The 23,921-nt window shown below is 41.0% G+C and overlaps 3 protein-coding genes across 6 annotated transcripts in view; 1 reads left to right on the top strand and 2 right to left on the bottom strand.

Moving 5' to 3' along the window:
• agps (alkylglycerone phosphate synthase) overlaps window positions 1-3,686 on the bottom strand; it is a 36,109-nt gene extending 32,423 nt beyond the window's left edge. Inside the window, exon 1 of the mRNA XM_076263820.1 lies at window positions 3,394-3,686. Coding sequence (XP_076119935.1) covers window positions 3,394-3,569 — 176 coding nt within the window. The 5' untranslated portion in view covers window positions 3,570-3,686. The remainder of the gene's footprint in view (window positions 1-3,393) is intronic.
• Window positions 3,687-8,518: 4,832 nt separating this feature from the next.
• Window positions 8,519-15,994, top strand: nfe2l2a (nfe2 like bZIP transcription factor 2a). 3 transcript variants are annotated; one of them, XM_076263818.1, is made up of 5 exons: window positions 8,519-8,690; window positions 13,132-13,392; window positions 13,730-13,822; window positions 13,938-14,108; window positions 14,318-15,994. In XM_076263818.1, exons 1-5 carry the CDS (start codon window positions 8,649-8,651, stop codon window positions 15,548-15,550), a joined length of 1,800 nt encoding a protein of 599 aa, XP_076119933.1. In that variant the 5' UTR covers window positions 8,519-8,648; the 3' UTR covers window positions 15,551-15,994. The 3 variants fall into 3 exon arrangements, with proteins under 3 accessions (XP_076119933.1, XP_076119932.1, XP_076119931.1); XM_076263817.1 differs by having other exon boundaries at window positions 8,533-8,690; window positions 13,730-13,813; XM_076263816.1 differs by having other exon boundaries at window positions 8,533-8,690; window positions 14,321-15,994.
• Window positions 15,995-16,933: 939 nt separating this feature from the next.
• Window positions 16,934-22,761, bottom strand: hnrnpa3 (heterogeneous nuclear ribonucleoprotein A3). Of its 2 annotated transcripts, none has more exons than XM_076263815.1 (11): window positions 22,685-22,761; window positions 21,510-21,632; window positions 21,004-21,150; window positions 20,704-20,914; window positions 20,527-20,616; window positions 20,351-20,413; window positions 20,169-20,234; window positions 19,954-20,088; window positions 19,286-19,411; window positions 19,127-19,198; window positions 16,934-17,623 (listed from the first exon to the last, which is right to left on the bottom strand). In XM_076263815.1, the coding sequence occupies exons 1-10, from the start codon at window positions 22,688-22,690 to the stop codon at window positions 19,143-19,145; spliced, it is 1,023 nt and encodes a 340-aa protein (XP_076119930.1). In that variant the 5' UTR covers window positions 22,691-22,761; the 3' UTR covers window positions 16,934-17,623; window positions 19,127-19,142. The 2 variants fall into 2 exon arrangements, with proteins under 2 accessions (XP_076119930.1, XP_076119929.1); XM_076263814.1 differs by lacking the exon at window positions 16,934-17,623 and adding an exon at window positions 18,266-19,036.
• Between the last annotated feature and the right edge of the window lie 1,160 nt (window positions 22,762-23,921).

Genomic DNA, 23,921 nt, shown 5'->3' with positions numbered 1-23,921 from the left:
GGTCCTTTGTTATTTTCTGTGTCATTTTTGCCAGGTGGTCATCATATACTTTATCCACTGCATTTAACTCTCCCACCATTTTTCCAGCCCTTTTAGTCCTTTTAGTCACTCTGTTAATCCTGGCTTTCTCAGTTGCCCCAGCATTTCCACCCCAACCCACCACACAGTAACTCCATACTCTACATATCACTGACATAAAAACCATTCTCACAACATCAGTATTTACTATAAAAGACAGCAACTTCCTATATAATTTTACAATACAATTTTATATAACAATATAAACGTGGACTTAAGTTAACATGATCAGACCATGTTAGCCTGTCATTAAAAACAATACCCAAATACTTGTATGCGTTCACCCTTTCTACTACTGAACCTTTGATTTCCACTGCCTCAGTTGCCATCTTATTTCTCCTGTAATCAATTACTAATTCTTTAGTTTTATTAATGAGTTCTAGGAAATAAGTGACGCAATATTCAACAAAAGCTTTTTATCTCAAGCATATAAAGATGGGGGTAGCGTGGTCTGCCACAGGAGCAGCGACCGGAAAGGGCAACGATCTCAGTGGCAGAGATGCTTTTTAGATCACATTGAGAAGAATACTGTGGGCTTGTGTATGCTATTCCCTTCGTCGTTACATAGCCACAGCTGAATGATTCATGTCTTTATAGATTCATGGGGAGAACATGGCGTAGTTTCCAAGAGTGCATTTGTCTCAATGGATCTGCTGGAACAAGCATGGATACGCAGTGCTTAGTTACATCACATTAGAAGACTGCAACCATTAGGCCCTATTACAAAATGTCTCAACTGATACACAGCATCTGCTTTGAGAGGCTACTGTTGGATAGGCCAAATAGTACAAGATCCTATATAAGTATAGATCAGTCACAGTATAGATCAGTCAATGAGACATGCCAGTGCATTACAGGAGAGAAAACACTCATCATTCTGGTAATCAACGAGTCTGTGCATCAGTCGTTCAAAAATGTCATACAACACAGAGCAGGAAGGACTCCAAAACCCCATAGTCTCCCACATTCTAGAACAGGTTGCTCATTTCCTGGGTTTACAGAACAACATAAATATAGACTAGCTTTCCACACAGTTATGAAAACAACACTTCTAAAAGCATGATTACACTACAAAAACATCTTGCAAGTGGAAATGGAAGTAACCTACCAACTGAAAACAGATCAACACAGTTCTTCAATTCAACACCATGTTTGTTCCTTGTGGATTAGCCTCAACAAACATCCTCCTCCATCTCAATTGCTAAAGAGTAAATGGGTCAATTCCAGCTTTAATAGAAGAGATAACGGGGAAACAATTTGAAGACCCCAGACCAAAAGTAATATAATTAAGCTAACCAAATCATCAAGTACAGAATGGGAAGGTCACCGCCTGGGTTATCTTTCAAAAGAATTTTTTAACAATAACGACACTTATGACTGGTATAATAACAACAACAATAATAATAATAATAATAATAATAATAATAATAATAATACATTTTATTTAGTCTTTCAAGACACCCAAGGTTGCTTCACAAAAGATTTACAAACACAAAATAGCCAAGATGACAGATGGAGCGGCGTACTCGCACAGCATCCCCGTAGACCCAGACATCAAGACATAAGTAATATTGACCACTTTATCAGCGGTAATATTCCTAAATAATTAATCACTCTGAGAAATAGTAAAAAAATGGTCAAAGCAGTAATACCAATAACAATAATACCAAATACAAAGAACTTCATCAACTAAGTGACTTTTTAATTTCCATGGGACATTTCAATGGAAAATAGAAAAGAGAGGACTTTAACTTGAACTGTTTGAGAACATGGTGGTTCATATCATGGCTGCTGTCAAAAAAAGGAGAAAGGAAGGCATCCGTCAAACTTCAAACCGGTCTCTCAAGACCAGGATCCCTCATCATCCTGCTCCTTCATCGCCATACTAGACAGGCCGCATACCTGGAAATCTGGGCTCCATTTCTGGTTTCTTTGTCCCTTCAACAAATCTGCAAATCTATGCGAAGGCCTCACTCTCATCCCATATGCTCATTTTAAGTTATAAAGCAAGCTCCCGATGAAGGAAACCACATTTCCTGAAGGTGAGAGGAGAGTTAACAGAATGCTTTATCTAGGTCTCTATGACCACACTAAGATAAAGGAGATATTCAGTACACATGCTTTCAATAGCTTACACAAACTCAACCACAGCACCACCCAAAACTCATATAGCCTACTGTATGAGCAGGATAGAGAACTTATCAGTGGTTGGTGACAGGTTTCACTGTTGGCTTACATTACCAAGGCTACAGTGGAGTGCTCTAGAGTCTGTGGTGGATATAGCCTATGAAAGATACCTTATATTTCCAGAAAAATTTAATGTTTAAAGGGGCCAGAATAACAGGGTGAATAATATGGCAGATCCTGGTTTTTAATTGCAATGCTTTGAATGAAATATGTCTAACACTAGATGTCACTACTGCTTGATAAGAAGGGCAGGAAGCTGGCCTTGCCTCATAAGGAGTCCACAGTCAGGCCACCGTTGGTTTTGGCCAATCAGAGGACGCCTTTACGTCAGAAGTTTTACCTGAGAAACTCAAGTTATCTAGTGTGATTTCTCATTCATAATCTCATACAACAAACAACTAGGCTATTTTTCTAATCCAGAAGGTATAAAAAACAAAAGAACCGCGCACTATACTCAGATTAATGATCAAAGTTTACATCAACTTCTGGGCTACAATGGCCAAAAGGTTAACACCTTGAATGAAATCTAGAGTTGTATCAGCGTTATAAGAATTCAACTAGCTAGTCAACCGAGAAATGGCAGGTCCAGCCCCGTGGCGAAACACTTATAATAGGCTACAGCTATTTTTGAATATTATAGACAGCGACTCACAGAGGAAATATGCTTTTATTCATGACAATTTCAGGAATGGGGAACGACAACAGAACACCCCTGACTGTTAACACCGTAGCCTAGATTGATGACAGGTTACATTCATTGGTCAGATAACTTTCCCGCACGAACAGGTGGACAATAGCCTACACACAATGCCCGACTTCTACAGTCTCCGATCATCTTCAAATCTTGCACGAACTACCGCACCCACTTCTTGGACTAAACACTTTGTTAGTGGACTACGGAATGACGCTTCGGTCTAGCTAACGTTAGTTTGGCAGATCATACCTTTACCAGTATGAACGATCAGTTTTTATAGCAATTGTCAATATTCTTATGCCTGGAAGTAGGCTACAGAACAGCTGTTTGAAACAACAATGCCTTTAGATAGCCAAGTGGAAGGCGGCTAACTACAGTAGCTTTAGTGCAGAGCTCATTTCATTTGAGTATAACAATCATAGCCATATCTTTACCTCTTCCTAGGCATCGAGTTTGGCGTCGCGGCATTACTATTCGACTCAGCTTTGCATTCTTGAGCCGCGATGTCTGTGTGATCTAATTCTTCTTGTTTTCTTAAATGACCGGCGATGATTCTCAATCTTTGCTGTGCAATTCTTTGCCGCTCAGAGCTCTTGCCGTTTGACGCCATGCTGCTTCCGTGTTTGTGCAGGGAAAGGCTGAGCTGTCAGAGGTCAGCGCAGTGATAGTAGGATATGAGGTAGTTATATCCCGAGTCCCGTCATGCACTGCATTCGATCTATTTCCCCGCCCCGAAGGCTCTTATAAAATATTACAATGTTTCTTATGATTGCAATATGGATGTTGTAACAACCTTGTCATACTTACAGTAATACTCTGAGCGTTCCAAAGAATGAATCAACCACACTAAACAGGCTGTAGACTAGTATAACTGCCCCATTTGAGTTGTGCAATGGATATTGTAAACATGCTTTTTACTGATGTAATAAAAAAAAAAGAAAAGTTAAATGCCCTAGTTGTTGTCAGTGAACTACCACTTGGGTGAACACCAAATGTTGCACAGAAAAACGTGTCATAGGCTACAATATAAATTAATCAGGCAAGGAATTATCTAAAGGTAGACGTTTAGCACATTTCTAATTTGCATGCTTTGCAATCAAATGCAAGAACATAATGAATCATAAACGTCTTTTGAAATGAACACTTGACCTGAAACTCTCTCTACAGAACCCATCCATTCTCCAATATCGTGGACGATCTCTTTAAAAGGCAGAGTAATGCTTTGACAGGAGCCCTGCAGTGTAGGCCTCAAGTCATGTGAAGGGAGCACACCTCTGCCACAATTATCACACAATTAAACCAGAGGAAAGGTGATGACATAGCCCTCAGAGACATATAGAGGCATCCCTATAGAGGCATTCTTTGACATGTTAATATTTTGTAACAAACCAGATCCATTACATTTTAGCCTATGTGTCTCTCTGAGACTTTATTTCATGATCCTGACTGTATTGTCAGAAAACTTATATAGTGACAATATGGAGACACTGAAGAGCAAGCATTGCCAGCAACAGCTTTATTTTTGTGAGACCAGGGGGGGAAAACAACAGTGAAGTCTGAGAGCCCTTGGTGGCTTGTTTGGCATCATTACCCCCTCCCTCCAGATGTAATGTTTGTTTCCTTCAGGCCAGAACATCAACTCTCAAAACAAAGTTCTGTAATGCACTGACTGCAAGTGATTAGAGTCTAAGTGTATCACAGAACTCTACTTGGAAAGCCACAGTAGCCTGGTAATCTTCCTCAATGGACTTTTCATCGAATAGCCTATAACTGGCTTAAGCATGAAAGAGGGGAGAGAAAAAGTCAGTTTGCATATCTGGATGCTGTTGTAAATGTGAGTGCAACTCTGAAGCACATTTAGCCCATCATCTTGAAAAGTTTTCCTCTGACTAAACATAGGATTCAAAAGGAATGCTCTTATACATAGCCACAATTATGTGTAATTATTGCACATTCTGACATGAATAAAGAGGTTCTGACATAAGATCTCAATTACAAATTCAGATTCAGATTGGCAAAGGAGGCCATGACCACACTGAGCCTGGGCTGTTAAAAGAATCTTAAAAAATGGAAAAGATGCCTACACAGTTGGAAACTTCAGCTGTTTGCCCATTCTACCCCCACCCCCACCCCATCCCTAACATATGCCTAGACACAGAGATGTATGCATGCAAACACAAACACGTTTTTAAATGTGGACAACATGTAGGCATATTCATACCAGCTCATAAGCAGTCACACAGTAATGAATTTAAACAGAGAAGCAGATATCTGTGTGACATTTTATGTTTACTTTTCAGTTCAACCTTGTCTCTCTTCAGGGTTGTTAAGTTAACAATTAGGGCATTTGATAGGTGGAACAGCTGACGTGTCTAAATTTTCCAAATGAAGTCTATGCCGTTAAATAACCTATATAGCTTAATAGTGGAAAGTGACACAAAATTAAAGAAAATGTACTTTTCATTTTTAACGAACTTCATTTAACCTGTTGAATTTGAGACAGAATTGTAAAAGGATGAATATGAAAAACATCATGCATATGTTTGAAGATGACTTAATCGGTGCAGGTAAAAGGCATCTTACTTTTTTGCATACAGCAAATATTCTGTTCAGCTCAAAAGATTTAAACTTTGATTTTTGCGTAAGTTTAAGGTCGCAGTAGCTTTAGGCTATATGCCAACAAACCCCAACATTAAATGTGCATAAATGTCAGGTTTGACGACCAATTCTAGAGCTACTTTTCAGAAGTACCGAAAGAATGTTACAGTAGACTACATACCTGGTTGATCTGAGAGAAGCTATTCAGCACTACAGCACGAGGCGACAACCTTAAAAAGCAAAAGCAACGTTTGAAAACGAGGCTGTAGTCATTATCTAAGCCTCTTCGCTGTGTAACAATTACATTTTGCAGTTGACGTCCCTCTATAAACCTCCACAAACTGCTGATGGTCTGCTTTCACGCCGCTCTACTCTCGTTTCTCTCTACCCTGTATAGAGCAGTCTGCAGCTGGAAGAATGTCGACGTGGAGCTGCCAATCGTGAACGTGTACACGGGAGCGCGCTTCGCATGAGAAGGGAACAAATCCTCAAATATAATTGAGATGGTGAGGTGCATAGTAGTAGGTCTTGAGCTAAGGTGAGGTTCTTAACAACAAGTTGTAGAGCTCAGGGTGTAAAGATCACTTCATTAGCAGGACACAAACAACCTGATTGCAAGTTTCATGCAGCTACTACCCAAGTGTCAGCATATTTAGGATAGTGAGGTGTCTACTGTTTCTGTGTCCCATGTGAAGATCAAACTAATGATGTTCAAATAAAATTATGTTTTGCAGCACTCATAGATAGGTATTGTCCTTATTTAGCAAGAATTGTCTTGCAACTCTATCACAAATAATAATGTAGTCATTGTCAACATATAGAGTAATCTTATTTTCCAAATAACCGTCATTCTGCAAAGGTGTGTGTGCTAGTGGTATGGCTTCCTATGAAACCAGTAGAGGTCGCCAGGTGATAGAGAGTATTGATGACTGTTGACATAAGGCCCTGTAGCACTGTAGGAACCTTTTGCAGTTCCTACCCCCTTTTTTCGGACTGCATGGACATGGGAATTAAATAGTTCCTCTGACCACAGTTCCTATAACTATTTAAGCTCCTGCTTTGGGGTTGGGTATTTTCTCTGTATATAGGAACCATGACTGATGTGCATGCCAAGGCAGCAGAAGCACCATTTTTAAAAATCTTTGTAAAAAATAATTCAGCTTTCTTTTTTTAATGCTTTCTGAGCTTTTGGTTTGTCTATAACATCAGTAGCTAGAAACTAGATGCAATACTGTCCATTTAATTACTTTATGTTCATGTAATAGTTGGGCTACTAATGTGTATTAAGTCATCTCAGAGTTCCTACCGTGTGCAAATGCAAACAGAAAAAAGCCCTAGGAACTGTAGTTCTATGGGTAACCTCCAGTTAGTAGTTAGTATAACTGAGTTCCTAGAACTGTTGTGGCCGAATGCACCTATAGGCTACAGTCTTGCCAAATGTGTTGGTTCCCTTTTAGATCATTGAAAGAATGCTTCATTTCTTCCATAAAAGTGAAGAAATGCACACTTATGTTCTCATGTATAACTGCATGTCTTTGCCTAAAAGAGTTATAAAAGAGATAATTTGTTGTTTATTTTACAAATATATTATAAAATGGCCCAGACAGATTTGTTAGTACTCCTTAAAAAGACGATAAATTATTGAATCATATAGAGGCATCTTTGGCATTAGTTTCAAACTAACTGTTATACTCTAATTAGTATTACAGATGCATTTTAACATGTACTCAGTCACTCAGCCAATTTAACTGGACTCTGCAGTTTGGTATTCGACACCAAAATGAACATGGACCAGTGAAGTCCAGATTTCCCTGAGGAGATCAAAAAGAAAATTATGGATAAGCATGTTAAAGGTAAAGCAACTTGATATTCTGGTGACCACAGTTGCACATATTATTAACAAGTTTAAGGTGCATGGGTCTGTAGCCAATTTTGTTGGATGTGGGTAGGAAAATTGACCCAGACTGAAGAAAAGGATTGTGCCAATTGGAAGACAAAGAGCCAAAGAAAACTTCCATCGTGAACTCCGAGGTCAAGGTCAAGGTATACCATCTGAACATGCTATCGGTCACTTTTTGGACAACAGTGGACTTCTTGAAGATTTGGACGAATTAGACAAAAGATCAGCTCTTTTTTTATAGACAGGAAAAATGAACGTGTCCATATGAACATTTGAGGAGGCTCAGTTATGCTTTTATGCTGCTTTGCCTAGTCTAGCCCAGGGTGCCTTGAATTTGTGCATGGCACAATAAAAATTTAAGACAAGAAAGCATTGTGGAGCGAAACATAAAGCCAAGTATCAGAAAGTTCAGACTGAGTCGCAGGTCAGGGGTTCTCCAACAGGATAATGATTCAACAAACAGCTAAAAGCACCAAAGAAAAAATAGCTTACTATTCCTTCTGTGGCTTTCTCACAAGTTCCAACCTGAACCTGACCATCCTTGGAAAGACCTGTAATAGTAGTCTACGAGAGATACCCTTCAAACCTGTGACAGCTGGAGCAGTTTGCTCAGAAAGAGTGGACAAAACTACCTGCAAAAGTCTCATTCCCAGCTACAGAAATGTGATGCCTCTAAAGGTTGATCAACAAACTGCAGGTATCCCGGTAATAATCTATCCAAACCTGGACATGGAAGAATTCGAAGACATCAGAAACTGATGCAATTACCGTGCAATTTACTTGTTGTGTTGAATGCATTTCAAATTTGATCCATCCATTTGCCCACTCTATTACGCAGCACCACATTCCATCTATTACCTAAAACTTATGGAATGTATAAAGTGTTGTAAAATACTTCCCTGTTCAGTTTTACCGACTGTACCATGGGTGCTGAAGACTGAGGGGGACGATCCCGTCGCTGCGCTTAGAAAGGTCTTGACTGGCTGATGCAGTAAGTGGGCGGGGCCGACTGCTGGGGTTTTCCGTAAATTTTCATAAGACTTCAGGCTGTATTCTTCATATCTACAGCGTCTGGGCAAGGGGTGGCGACAGCGTGCTACATCCCAGTGTTTTCGGTCTCAAAGAAGGAATACAAAACATACGTGCTTTATTGGGAGATTCAACACTAAGGAGGCATTGTATCTCGCCAAAATGATGGAGATTGAATTGCCCAAATTAAACTCAAGTCAACAGGTAAATGAACGTGTTAACTTAACGTTACATGTTGGCTGTAACATCTCTTGTTCACCTTTACTGGAGGAGTCGTTGCCTTAAAGTGGGGACGACTTAACTTTGTAAAGACATTCAGCAACAGTTATCGTATATTGTGTGGTTGAATTCAAAATGAAGTAAGCCCGTATTTTGGGTTTCCATATGTTTTTTGCGTAACTTATGTGATCGATAACGACAGCGGACAAGTTTAGCCAGCTCGCCGTGTCATGCAGCCTTTTGGAATATAAATCAATGGTCTATATCCATGTGTTTCATTTGAAGTAGCTTGTCGGTCGACCTTTGAAAATGTGTAGTAGGTTGGTTGTCTGTTTGTCTCATGAAAGGAACACGTTATATGAGCTAATAGTTTAATCAATTAAAATACACAATATGGTTAGGGAGGCGTTTCCAACGCTTCCGAGCCTGCGCCTCTTACGCACTCCGAAAATTCTGCAAAGTCATTGAAGACGGGTTGTCCTATCCAAAAACAACTAAGCAGATAATCATGTAAATGTAAAAATACAGACAATTTTTTGGAAGTATTGGTCGTCTGTGTTGTGTATGGTGTTAGGGAGAACTGAAAGTCGAAAATGTCAAGAAACGAATACATTTTTGCTCATTGCGCTCTGCTTGCTGTTGGCCGTCTAGAGTCCCCTGTAATGCACCGGGAGCCCTAGCGTGTGATGCTTCGTTAAGATGGCATCAGTAGCCTACCTTTGCTCTATACAGTTGATTGCACAATCGTCGCCCCATCCAGGAATGTTGTTGTTTTCTTTACGACGAGATTGTGTTGTGAAGAGTGTGATCATACATATATGAAATTGGTCTCTTCAAAAGTGGCGTATTTGTGTCCACGTGTGGTCACATTGAGGTTATGTAAGAATTCAGTACCAACTATAGCCCTAAGCTAACGGTAGGCCTATAACAGCTGTAACTGAGAGGATTAGTTATGGTACATTGTTGTGAAGAATGTATAGATTCAAACTGGTCATGTATTCATCAGTGAAGATATAAAGTTCAATTCAAGAGAAATGCCTGAGATGAAGATACAGGCAGTTCTAATCAATTGATGAACCTGCTAAGTGCTTATATCATATAACACAATGTTGAATATGCTACATAAAGTGCTGCCATCACATAGTAATTGTAAACCAACTGGCCTCTTCCCTGATCCTCCACACTTGCCCCCATGCCATGAGAGACAATGGAAAGACAATAAAGAGGCTTGATAGACTGGTTTTTGCACGTGCCAGTGCCATGTTCAACTTTTTATCTAAAAAGTAGATTTAATATAATGGCTCATGTGCCTCTCCGTTATACAGACACCCAAACACATGCACACAAGTATTTATCTTTACAACGTTTACTGTCAATACACTTGACTGAACGTATTTTTTGTCACAATAAAGGAAACAAGGCTGTCAGTAAATGGCATTCTGGCATATGCATACTGGCATTGTCCTCTCTTCAAGGAAATCAGGCCTTTATTTGTATTAGCTTGTTTCCTCATTTGTCCAGAGCCCACACTGACGTCTTTTGAACCAAGCACAGGTAGTCTGTCCTTAAGACCCTAGTTTTTGTAGGTTAACTTTTTGTAGGTTAACATTGTGTACATTATAATATTCACATAATTAATGTCAAAACACAAACAATGAAATACAGCATAATGATATTTAAGGATGTGACCTGAAATATGGAAGGAAAATTCTGAGATGGGTTTATTTTATTGACATGGATATTTTTGTGAAAAGTGCCTATAGGCCAATTGATGAACACACTTTTAGAAGTCAGTTTTTCTTAAAAGACTACATCTGGTCAGTCTTACATCATATTCCCCTAAAAAAATGGCCTCCATACTGTTTGTGGGGGACCCTTAGGGTGGGTTTCCTACAGCACCCTGGGCAGCTCAACATTGGCATCAGCTAAATTTTCAACGACATTTGCCAGTAGTGGTTGTAATGACACATTAAACACAGTCATATATTTATGTAGTCACAAGACAACAAAGACGTTTAGAAACTTTTAACAGTTTAAAGCCAGTAGAAGAGCGTGGCATATAGTAATGGAAGAGGACTTAGGCCAGTGATATGTCTCAGTATAGTAGTATATTATGCATCATATATTTTAACTGGTGCAGACCAATTAAAATTCCTGACTAAAAATCCTGATTTAGCATTTAATGTAATGTTGTTTTTGTGAAATGTATCCATTTATACTAATTTGGGTATTTCCACAGCCCAAGTTATAATGTTCTATTCACAAGGTTAAAAAGTTGTGTAAAGTGGTTGAATATACAGAAACCTAGGTGACCTGTTGAAAAACACTAGGCAGGCATATCGTGCAAGACTTCAATTTGTTGAAGTTGTTGTTTAGACGTTTCATCATCCCTCCCACACCTCTAATCTAGGGCTGGAAAAGGGACCTGACTCACCCAAGATTAATGATCAGTCAAGTGGGCCGGTGTAAACTAACAACGTTATACACTCTTGCTTTCAAAAGCTAACATTGACTAAATAAGTCTGTACAAAAGTCGCATGATGTCATTAATAGATAGTAATATCTATATTGGCCCAATGTTTAATAGTTGAACTATACTGCTCAAAAAAATGTAGGGAACACTTCAATCATACACTGGATCGGTACTCTGACACTGTTTGGTTCTAAGCACAAGTAAAACTTTTGAAGCGAGTGTTTTATTTTGCAAGAACTGTCAGACATTCTGTGAAAGTAGTTTGAGAATGGAGAAAAGGGTGGAAGGTTTCAAAAAATGTGTTTTAACAATTGTGGAAAACTGTAAGTGTCCCCTTAATTTTTTTAACAGTATATTATGTTCAATAGTTGAACTATAAAACTATACGTTTTATGGACGTAAACAACCAGCTATTAGAGACCACATGTCTAGGAAACAAACTGTTGGAAATATCAGAGCAGTTGATAATTAGGCTACTAATTGATTTCCTGCTTAAATGAATAATATGGACATACCCTGCAAAAGTTAATGTTGAGTCGTTGTTTTTGGCCAGAAGTTAAACCACAACTTCCCGTACCACCATTGGCACACTTCTGCTTTGTAAACTATCCCTTCCTGTCTGCATTTCTACATTTCATCATGTGATTTGTGGCCTGCAAGCAAAGGCAGCCTTTTATTGGTCAGATCAAGTTGTGGAAAAAAAATCACATGATAAGATGTTTCCTTTTGACCCAGTATACTGGCTTTATGCAACACTTTGAGACTCTTACGCAAAAAAATCCCCCCACTGTAAATAATCTCAGTGAAATGGATGTTGGTGGCTCAGGGGAAAGACTAACTGTTTATCTCTTGACATTCTTCTTTTAATAGGCCGCTAATAGCAGTTGGCACGAAGTCAAAGGGGTGGGAAGTTGGGTTTTATAACCACCCAAGATTTTAACTTTCAATAATTTTAATGCAGTTTATGATAGACCAGAGACAAAAGCTTGACAGAGCCCCAACTGTTCCACAGTCAAGGTCGCCCAAGTCCACAAGTTTTTGACCACAGTAGTAGTAAAGATATGTTATCTCTACATAGCTATTTATCAAACCTGCTGAGCAGGTTATAATATTGTTGGCAGGGCTCAAGTTTTTCTCGTTTCAGTGCAGTGGCGTGGGCAGTTTTTAAAACCTCGTCCAACCGGCCATTCATTAAATATTAACATTACTTGAGTGTTTGGCGAGCACACTGTAAGGAGAAATACAGAGCCTCCATCCATTACTGACTGATAATTAATACTGTGTACTAAAGGTGGTTTAAACCTTTGAAGCTTGCCCTATAAAATACACAAATCTTAACACAGATCTCTAGGGATCGAGCTCTCTAGTGATTGAGCTGAGTAGAACTACGACTATAGTGTTAACTTTGTACAGTCATTACTAGGTTTAAACATAGTTATTAATTGATTATGAAACTTGATATTACACATAGGTTATTACTTGATTACGATGATTTCTGATGGTTTTGTGTTAGTGCTATGTCAATGTCAGTGACATTTCAGAAAGGCAGCTAAAACTGAAAAGCACATATTGACAAAAAGTAGCAATATTTCCTACGCATACACAATGTCTTTTTTTGGCCTTTTTACCATCATCTCTGTGTTAAGAGAGATGGCTCAAGATTTTCAATAATACTTCTTAAAAGAAGAACACACCCTCAGTCTGTGGGTGGGGACTTGACACATGGGACAAAAAAGAGAAGTGCATCAATTATTCATGGAGTCGTCTTCATTACATCCCAGATTACATTGTGTTGGGTTTGGAGAAGCCAGGGCAGCAGTCCCCTGGGACAGGGTGTGGCAGCACTGGGGTCCAGTAGCCTGGAACCTCAGAGCCTCCTGCCTGAGTCCCACAAAACACACACACACAGACACAGTCCCACTGATCTCCTCTCTCTCTCCCCCCCTCCTCCAGGACATGGACATGATCGACATCCTGTGGAAGCAGGACATAGATCTGGGGGCGGGCCGCGAGGTCTTCGACGTCAGCTACCGGCAGAAGGAGCACGAGCTGCAGAAGCAGCGCGCGCTGGAGGAGGAGAAGCGGCAGCAGATGCTCCTGGAGCAGGAGAAAGCCCTGCTGGCCCAGCTGCAGCTCGACGAGGAGACGGGCGAGTTCGTCCCCCGCGCCGTGCCCAGCAGACAGCCACAGCCTGCCACAGACACGCCCTCAGAGGTCAGTCTAGTGTACACACATACACACACAAACACACACACACACACACACACACACTCAGGGCCTCTGAGCTCCTCCCTCTTCTCACCAGGTAGCTAGGTAACCACCATGCAGCAATTAAGAGGACACAGGTGGCTAGGTGGGCTGATGGGGTTTTGTTGCAGCTCGACGGATCATTGAGACATGAGCAAACACATTCTCTCTTTAGAGCTGCTAGCTATACACTGACTGTCTTTTGATCTCCCTGATAATCTATCTGAAAGCTGGAAAGTTAAACACGAGCGAGTGTGCAGTCAGTGCAGTGTTTGAAATGGCGTTTTGTCTTGCTTGTTTGTAGAATGTTGGCTTCACTGTGGATGGAGAGGCCATGTCCTTCGATGAGTGCATGGAACTGTTAGCACAGACATTCCCGCTGGTCGAGGCAAGTGAGGTGAGAGGAAATCACCAGCGACAGAGCTCACTTTGTGTTAAAGTCAAACATGGATTCAACTTCTCATTTCCTCATGGACCTCAAAATACTAAAAATATTTTCTATGATTTTACAGACTGCCTCCCCTTGCTTGGGCACCTCCACACCACCCACAGCCAACAGTCAACTCCTGATGGCTCCAGAGCAGCCACCTCTTGTCCAGACTCCACTGCTGCCCCCCACACAGAAAACATGGCCGGACCTAGACCAGGCCTGGATGGAGCTGCTTTCCATCCCTGAACTAGAGGTAGAGAGGGTGGGAGTTGGTCTTATCCCACCAAACTGGTTTAGGGTTACAAAAGCAATAGCATATTTCTCAGAACAAGTCTTCATATTATTCTTAGTATTAAATTCAAACTGTAATGATATTGTTACATGTAGTGATGTCTTACTTTGGTTGTATTGATTAGAAGATGAATGTTACAGAGTCTAACCTCCTGTTTTCACTCCTTGCAGCAGTGCCTGAACATGCAAATGCAGGAGCCTAGTAATTACTTGAGCACAAATCCAGTTCCCGAGGCGCAGGACCCGAGCTATGGCCTCTTCATGCCAGGGCTCCCAGATGCCGTGGTCACCCAGCCCAAGTGCCCGCCTGAGTTCATGGGCAACTTTGAGGTCAGCTTCCCTGGCGCCGCCACCGGCCCGGCCAACCTCCTGAGTCAGATGTCACTCAAAGTCCCCGACACCGCGGTCAGTGCCAGCCCAGATGAGTTCTGTGATCTATATTACCCCGACCTGCTGAGCACATCCAAAGCTACAGAGACCCCCGAGCCCTGCAGCACAGTGGGCGGAGTCTGCCAGGTCATAGAAACCCCAAGCAGCTCACCTCTCGAACCTTTAGACGTGCGGGAATTCTCAGCTGGAGATCCCATCATGAGCAAGAGTGAGATGATCATGGAATTCCCAGATTCCGACTCTGGCTTGTCCCTGGATGCCAGCCCCAACATAAGCTCTCCGGAGAAGTCTATGTTTGGGGACGGCTCGCTGGGCTTCAGCGAATCCGACATGGACGACTCGGACAGCAGCCCAGGAAGTGAGTCCGACTACTCGGAGATGTTCTCCTTGCCCTTTAGCACCACCAGTCCCTCAGGCACCACCACCAATACCCCGATGAGCCAGCGAAAGAACCGGAACCCCAAGCATGCCAAAACCCACCTGGCGGAAGCAAGCGTCCACGGCAAGCCGCCCTTCACCAAGGACAAAGCCAAGAGGCGCTCGGAGTCACGGCTGTCTCGCGACGAGCAGCGGGCCAAGGCCCTCCAGATCCCCTTCACCGTGGACATGATCATCAACCTGCCCGTGGACGACTTCAACGAGATGATGTCCAAGCACCAGCTCAACGAGCCCCAGCTGGCCCTGGTCCGCGACATCCGCCGCCGCGGCAAGAACAAGGTGGCGGCGCAGAACTGCCGCAAGCGCAAGATGCAGAACATCGTGGGGCTGGAGTGCGACCTGGACTCGCTGAAGGAGGAGCGGGAGCGGCTGCTGCGCGAGAAGACGGAGAACAGCAGCAGCCTGCGGCAGATGAAGCAGCAGCTCAACACCCTCTACCTGGAGGTGTTCAGCCTGCTGCAGGACGAGCAGGGCAGGCCCTACTCCCCCGCCGACTACTCGCTGCAGCAGACCTCCGACGGGAACGTCTTCCTGGTCCCCAGGGTCAAAAAGACACTCATCAAGAGTGATGGCTAGCACTTATTTGCCCTCCTTCCCCCTCCACCAAATCTCTTCTTTTCCCTTTCTTGCGGTACTGCATTACTCTAGCTATGTACTATGCAAAGATAACTTTATAGTTGAAATTTTGCTTACGCGTAAAAATACCAAACAGAAAAAAAATAGCAGAACTATTATATAGTTTTTGCTTATTCTACTCTTAATATTTTTAATATCTATTGTTGTTTTTTACTTCTTTATATTTCTCCCCTTAAGATTCTTTTATCTGTATGGTTTGTAAATACATTTATACTTTGTTTGCTATTGGAATATGACTCTGTACTGTATATACCACATTTTAGTATGCTAATAATTTTGTTGCAATCACTGGCACTTAAGTCTGTTTTATATCTTAATTTACAGTTCTATGGCAATTTTATCTCTGTGCTTTATAAAAAATAAACTATTCAGTTAATCAGGCTACATTTTTGTCAATGCTGTTATAAGTTAATGTGAATTTCATCAAGGGCCATTGGAAAGCTTGCCTGAAATACCCTATTGAACACACACACCCACACCATAGTTCAGACCATTTATGTCTTGAATACAGTGACACCAGGCTTTGACACCGATTAGTGTTCTGTAGGAGCAGTTCAGGTTTAGTTGGTCAGTAATGCTTTTGAAAACAGTTGAATTGTGCTCATGGACTGACTTAAAACATGTTTAAAAAAAAATCTGTTAATACTTCAGTGTAAGCTGTTTTTTTCATGTGTGATGGCTTAGACTGCTCTAAATCTATGAGGTATTTCTGAAATTAAGCTTGACATGGCATTACGCAACAGCAGTTCATTGTTTGGACGCACCTCGTGTGAAACATGCATGACGACTTCGCAAAGCTCCACTGACAAAACACTTTAGAAAAGCAAAAGACCTGCACATTGTAGTGTTTGCACGCTCACCCACAAACATTACCTTTGAACACCCAGCCCATTTTCCCTTTCACAATGCCTGCCCTCTACACAGATATACAGAGTACAGAGGCAAGCAGTGCAGTTAAGGTAGCTCAAATGCTTTCTTCTTCATCTGTACCTTTCCATTGCTATGAATTACTGCTTTTACGAACAGGGCGGACAAGTTAAGCCACAAACTTCATTTGGAATAATTTCAGAGATGCTAATTACAAAAGAAGGCTGTTACATGACAAAAGCAAACAAACTGGCAAGTTCTACCACTCATACCGTCATATGTTACAAAAACATGATGTGGTCGGACATGTAGAATGAGAGTATTATTTAAATAACATTGTGGTTTAGGCTTTCACAAATCTAATCACTCGGTGTGTGGGATATGAGGCACGCACTCCTAGGCAGAGCATAGCACTGCCTCGTGACCCTTATGGAAATTGTTACCCAAGGACCTTCGACCATGTAGGGAGGCATGTTTCAAGATACTATAGAGCATAACAAAAACAACCACGACGTATGGGACTGCACATCCCATGTAGGTGCTCACAGCAAGAAACCACTCTATTGTTGGAAGAATACTTTATTAATAAATAGGCAGTCTATAAAAGGAACAAAACACTTTGTGAACGCTGTAGGCTAATACTATTAAAAGGACTTACAGTAGAACATCCTGAAATAGGGCCACTACTCATTTAAGTCAGCAGACATGCACTCATTTATGTTTTCCTGCTCTAATATTCTTGCAAAGCCATATAAGCCAAGGAGCAGTAGTATGTGCTATTTACTTTACATATAAACCAATGAAAATCATACCTTCATATCTCATCCCAGCATTAGCTGCCTTTTTTAAGTCCTAGTATTGTTTAACAAATGTGTATGTGCATTTACATTTTCTGACATGATGACCTTTGATACATACTTGTTAACCATTCTGTATTGGTTTAAAAGCAAGTAAAATCCATCTGGCCAGCCTCATTGTGCCAAACATTTTATACATTACCATCTTTCTTCCCCATTTGAAGTGTCTGAAATAGATTAGTGTATAACAGGGTAATTTATGACCACACATACACTGTGAAAAACACTCCTCCTTACCCAGTCAGTACCTTCTGATGTAAGGGGTTGAAATGCTTCCTTTTCCCCAAATCTGAAAATCAAGCAAAGTAGTTACTCTTACCTTGTTCTTAGACATTGCTCCATCTTCTTTTAATCTGCACTGTTACTGACAGTGTGAACCCTCAGTCATTGCACTCCCATCACTGGCTCTCCATCTAGGCCTACAACACACCGGACGGGCAAACTGACACACTACTTGAGTCTCAGAAAAATCCAGGGACTTACTAGCTTCTCCTCCAGCGGCTGTCTCTTGAAGGTACCACTAGCTCTCGAAAGAAGATGCTGGCTATTGGAACACTGCACAGCTTCTTCAGGTGTAGTTGTGGACGCTGGGCGTATTTCTGCCTCCTCTGTTCTGTAAGAACTCGCTGACTGGACCACTGCTCTGGGCTGGACAATGTCATCCCTCAACACACTGTTTTATGCTTGCCTATAGTCAGTATGATGCCACTTGGGGGATGGGGAGGGGTCTCTTCTTGCCGACTGGAATATCAACATTTTAATGTCTTCGACCTACCATTGGACTAACGAAAGGTCCTGTTGCATAGGTTTCAGAAGTTTGAGCATACTGTATATACACACACAACAATAATTCTACACTTGCATTGGAGAAAAGAAAATACCCATTTTATGTCCATCTGCCTCAGACCCAATGACGCACTACACTACATAATAGCATTTACTACACAACTTTATTCATCTGGTGTTCCACTTTCCAAAATATGTTAACAATCTAGAATTCTGTTGTGTACAAGTTGTGTAAAAACACATGCCCTCCAGTTTGTGGTGGTCTAAACTGCATACACTATCTCTTCATACAACGAGGGATAGACAACATACTGTACACTTATAATACAAAAACACACTTGACACTGACAAGCAAAATCACCAGTGGTTAAAACTCAACACAAAGTCTTTAAAATAATATAAAATAAAGTTAAAACTGACACTCCCTAGCCTTTACTTCATCAGTAATTTTAAATAACAAAGGAAAGGCCACAGAATGGTTTTGTCTACAGGAAACAATTTCAACACTATTTCAAAAGCTGACGGCACATTTACTCAAAACAGTTTTGTATTTTTTTTCTTGTTTCAATTCCTTAAACCACTAGCACAAATCACACGGGATTTAATCAGGTGCACAAAGAAAAAAATATATATTCATTCCGTGGGTGGGGGAATCTAGCATCAAAGATGATGAAAGGAATGTTGACACTGTTTCTGTTGTCACTAGCTACACTCTTGCACTGTAGCTAGGGTGTAAGGGTCTTGTCAAAAGGAGTCTCCAATTAATGCTGCAGTAACTTTTTTTGTTTTCCTTTTCTGACTATGAATCCTGGCTCCTCCAGTGTCCTTTTACTGCGCTCAGATGACTGTCTCAATGTAACCTGCAGCTTTCCTGACAACTCCTTTGCTCATCTGCTCCCCTGCTAAGAACTGAAGCCTGTTGAATGGATACAGGATAGAATATATTGTTATTCTAAAATTGCACATCTTCAGTCTGCACAACTGGTTGCAGATGAACTGAACTTACCACTGATTAGTGAGAGTTAATATCGCCGAGAGCCATAGCCACCACTGCCGCCGCCACCGCCACCATAGCCACCTGAAAAGTACCAAAGACATTACTACATGGGGACCAAAAGACCTTTGTGTTTTGTAAAGTGCTGTATTGTCAGAAGAGATTCTTTACCAGCATAGGGTCCACCCGAATTTCTTCCACCAAAGTTATTTCCCTTCATGGGTCCATAGTTGGACTGCTGGCCACCATAGTTCCCAAAGTCATTATAATTTCCACCTCCTCCACCACCAAAGTTCCCTACAAAACAAGGAGACCAGCAAAAACAGATATTTACCTAGGCTCAATACATAATTTATAATCCATAATTTATCCCCTAAACCCTTGCCTTATCTCTTGAAACGGAGTAGAAATCTTAAAGAACCTGCTCGTCTTATCACACAAACAGATGCTGCAGGTTTTGCCAGACATTTGCTTAGATAGCTTTGCTACTGGCTTATTTTTCAACTTTCATCCAAAATAACTGGAGCCTACTCACTCATGCGTATTTTTTTCTTAAAAGCATGTTGCAACAAATTCAACTGCATACTGCTTGGCATTTCCATTAGAATAAATTAATCTAACAGATTGCAACGTATCCTCATTAGCCTCCATTAGCTTCCCACTTCACCCAACACCTTTATTTGAAAACCAATCAGGACACCCCTACCATCAAAACGAGAACATGTAAAGTGGAAGGATAGGGCGAAGAAGAGAAATGGGATTCACGCTCACATTAATATTGACAAGAAAAAATGTGTCTGATGTATTGCTTGCACACTTGCAACTTGCAGCAACAATACCTCCAAAGTTTCCTCCATCATTGTAGTTATCATATCCTCCAAATCCTCCTCCATGGTTGCCATAGCCTGGACTGCCGCCATATCCCCCCCGACCCCCTCCATAGCCTGGGCCGCCACCACCACCATAGTTTGGACCTGTGGGACAAAATTATTAACATTACACAAAAGGGATACTGAAGAAAACATCTGAAAGATGGCTCCTTTTGCAAACATACCATCTCCTCCAAACCCATTGTAGCCATCACCTCCATAGCCTCCTCGGCCACCACCACCGTAACCTCCTGCAAGTTAAAATGTTGATCTTTGAAAGTGCAAATATCAATAGACACAATGAACACAATGACAACTGCCCACACACACACACACACAATCTGAATTCACCGAGAGTAATACCTACCTCGGCCAAAGTCACCCCCTCCAAAGTTACCTCCACGGCCCATGAAGTTACCACCACCTCTGTCTAGCAAAACAAGTTGAATAGTAATGAGCCCAATCCCATACACCTACTTTGTAGTATTATATAGAGTAATAGCATTTTGGAATACAACATAGCTTAAGGAATATTTTACTTACTTCTTTGGTTATTGGATGCTTGCATTTCCTGTTTGGGCAGTGCTTTCCTGACCTCACAGTTGTGGCTGTTTATTGTGTGATATTTCTGCGCTGAAAATCAAAATAGAATATATAGCATCAAGTGGTTAACAAACAAAAAACAACTTTGTGCTGCTGTTCCATTGCAAATGACCTTACCGACAATTTTGTCCACAGTGTCGTGGTCATCGAAAGTAACAAAACAAAATCCTCTCTTCTTGCCAGTTGGACGGTCTTCCATGACATCTATGCTCTCAATCTTCCCATAGCGCTCAAAGTATTCCCTTATGTGATACTCCTCTGTGTCTTCTTTGATCCCACCAACAAAAATCTTTTTCACGGTGAGATGAGCTCCTGGTTTTGAAGAGTCCTGAAGCAAGAATATGAAGTTTAATAAAAAACCTGACAACATTTAACTTCTGACATACATTAACTTGACAGAAGTGCAAAGGATAATACCTCTCTAGAAACAGCTCTTTTGGGTTCCACCACACGCCCGTCCACCTTGTGAGGTCGTGCCCCCATTGCAGCATCCACCTCTGAAACACAGGAGTACGTGACAAACCCAAACCCTCTGGAGCGCTTATTGGCTGGGTCTCGCATGACCTGAAAGGCACAAGTGGTAAAAAAAAAAAGACCAGCTAGGTTGTTGAAAGATTCATTTGTGTTTGAATGCCAGACTAGACTCACATCATCATTACAAATTATTTGGTCTCATTTCAACCACGTTCAAAAGCAGTGAAAAAAGTGATTGCGACCACAAAATCAATCCCTCAGAGTTCTCAAACCTTGCATTTAACTGTATGATTGCCTACAAAATGATACTATGATACTGCCATACATTTTAAAATATGATTTAATAATATTGAGTGGGCCTATAAACTGTCTATCATACACATACAGTTATATTATTAGAGATTACTTTTTACCATGCCCTTAGATTGCGGAGGAATCTAAGTACATACCACACAATCTGTAAGCTTCCCCCATTGCTCAAAATGTGCTCTCAGGCTGTCTTCTGTCGTTTCAAAACTGAGGCCTCCGATGAATAGCTTTCTGAGCTGCTCAGGCTCCTTGCTGTCGTGACCCTGTTAAAATTACCCCAGTAACACAAAGATCAGATAAATCAGATAAAAACATAATAAATAAATAGACATTCAAATGCACATTTTGCATTTCAAATGAACATTTTGAATATTGCTGTTAGACATAAAAAACCTGAAGACCAGTGTCTGTCAATTCCTACCGGTTCGCCCAACTATATTGTAGTGCATAAATATGTGCTGGTCTGAATGGCGTATGCGTATGTGGGGGTAAGCTGTCATTTCCCCTGAATATAATACCAGAGAATGTCTAATAAGACGGGCTCTGATAATACTAAATGAGACAACTATGTATGTACCAACACAGTACTGTACATATTCTACGAATTATTTACCTGGCCACATGTTATACAAAAAAAAAACATGACAGCTCACATTAAAGACCTTGACATGCCGTATCGAGAACATTCTGTCGAGCTAATGTCTATGGCTATTCCCGCTGCGCCATTTTAGGTCTTTCCTTCGACTCCATATTGTTATAGTTGAATAACACTTATAAGTAGTTAGCATGAGTGATGTTCTACACAAACATAAGAATGATAGAAATGAAAAAAAATAATAATTTCAACAAGCTTCTCGCAGCGGATCCATAATTTAAAAACACTGATGCAGCACGCACAAAATGCTCTTGGCTCTAGTGCTAATCATTCAGCTCGCGCCTATTGCATTCTCTTGCTAGGTTGACATTGTAGTCAATATGAACATGAACTAGCTTTACTAGAAGTACTATTTTACTAGGAGACTCAACGTGACATGTTCTAGGAGCAATTAGAACTACAACTACCAACAAGAAACATGAAGGTAGGTTAGTAATCTCCTACCAAAGAATGTCTACCTAACGGTAGTAATATAGCTAGGAAGCTAGCACTAATAGCATGCCTGGAATGAAAATGCTGTGCACAGCTAGCTCATACTACTGAACCGATAAGTATTAAATTGAACACTGTATGTCTAATTGGTCCAGACCAAATATGACCGTTGAATATCGCTAGTCTGCACAGTTGTTCTTGAACACAGCATCAATAAATGCACTTCACCTCCATATCACCACACCGGTAACTCTTCTCGCCGCTATGTCAGAAACAAGGCAGGAATCGATGATGGAAGAGAAAAAAGGGAAAGATTCCGCTTTCCAGACTCGACTAGTCAAACGAAGAACGACTATAATCATGACATGGCCTGGACTCTAAATCGTGCATGTGTGAATTGTATAAGTTTTGCATTATGTATTTCGTTGTGGGACTATGTGGATTTCTATTTAAATATGTACATTTAATGTAGACAAAGAACTGAAATGGATAGAAATGCCCGGAACCGGTATCAGACGCTCATATTGAACAGGAGAATGGCCTCAGTCACTATAGGTGGAAAGTAACGAATTACATTTACTCACGTTACTGTATTGAGTAGTTTTTTTTGTGTATTTTGTATTTTTTAAGTAGTTTTTAAAATCTGTAATTTTATTTTTACTTGATTACGTTTTGAGTGAAGTATTGTACTTAAGTACTTAAGTTAAGACTAACGAAAACCTAGTGGAAGGGAAGAAATCGAGCCGGAACTAAAGTGACAATGATCAGCATGTAGCCTATAGGACATAAATCGCCAAGTCTTTCTAAAAGAGATGGAGGCGGGTCATGAGATAGGGTAGGCTACCCAGAGAATGTCTAATAAGGGGAGAACCGCCACTCTCGGGAAACTTCCGGTTTCTGAACTGGTTGCAGTTCCTGTTCTGGTTCCACATGAGGGCGCTCACGAATAAGTGCAGAATGAATGGAGGCCTATGGAGCTGTACCCCTCAAATCCACTTTTCTCGGGATATAATTTTTTGCCCAGAAATTCAAATGTTGCAGTCAAAAGAGGGGGCAGAGAAAATACAAACCGCTGAGTATTATATTTTTTGAGTCACTTATTTGTTCTAAAAAGCCTTTCAAATGTGTCAATGACGTCATTCGTTAGCAGAAAGTGTGTTGTGGGCAACAACGACCCAACCTGTAAGAAATCGAAAGGACGTGACTACTCGTTCATTCAACTTTTGACCTATAATCCATATTGAACTTGCAGAAACCACAATCAAATCTTCAATTTCTCAACGACAACCAGGTGAAAGAGACAAATTTAGCCGTCTAGCTCCATAGACCCCCATTGTTTTTGCACTTATTCGTGATCGCCCCTAGCGGAACTGCAACAGATTGCAGGTACAATGGAGTTAATAGGGAGTGATCCGGCTCTCCGTAAACGGGCTCTGGGCTACCTCAGATTACATGTGTAACCCAG

The sequence above is a fragment of the Alosa pseudoharengus genome, unplaced genomic scaffold, assembly GCF_046254945.1.
Source record: "Alosa pseudoharengus isolate Yale_2024_CS ecotype anadromous, Long Island Sound unplaced genomic scaffold, YU_APseudo_1.1 YU_APseudo_1.1_scf_3, whole genome shotgun sequence".
NCBI lineage: Eukaryota > Metazoa > Chordata > Actinopteri > Clupeiformes > Clupeidae > Alosa > Alosa pseudoharengus.
This window is presented reverse-complemented; position numbering and strand designations above follow the sequence as displayed.

Excerpts from the sequence above, each read along its gene's own strand:
- nfe2l2a (XM_076263818.1), top strand. The coding sequence starts at position 8,649 with ATGATGGAGATTGAATTGCCCAAATTAAACTCAAGTCAACAG. Across the intron at positions 8,691-13,131 it reads AATTAAACTCAAGTCAACAG|GACATGGACATGATCGACAT; the intron begins GTAAATGAACGT and ends CCCCTCCTCCAG. Across the intron at positions 13,393-13,729 it reads CCACAGACACGCCCTCAGAG|AATGTTGGCTTCACTGTGGA; the intron begins GTCAGTCTAGTG and ends GCTTGTTTGTAG.
- hnrnpa3 (XM_076263815.1), bottom strand. Across the intron at positions 20,617-20,703 it reads CACTGTGGACAAAATTGTCG|CGCAGAAATATCACACAATA; the intron begins GTAAGGTCATTT and ends TTTGATTTTCAG. Across the intron at positions 19,412-19,953 it reads TGATGGAGGAAACTTTGGAG|GGAACTTTGGTGGTGGAGGA; the intron begins GTATTGTTGCTG and ends CTTGTTTTGTAG.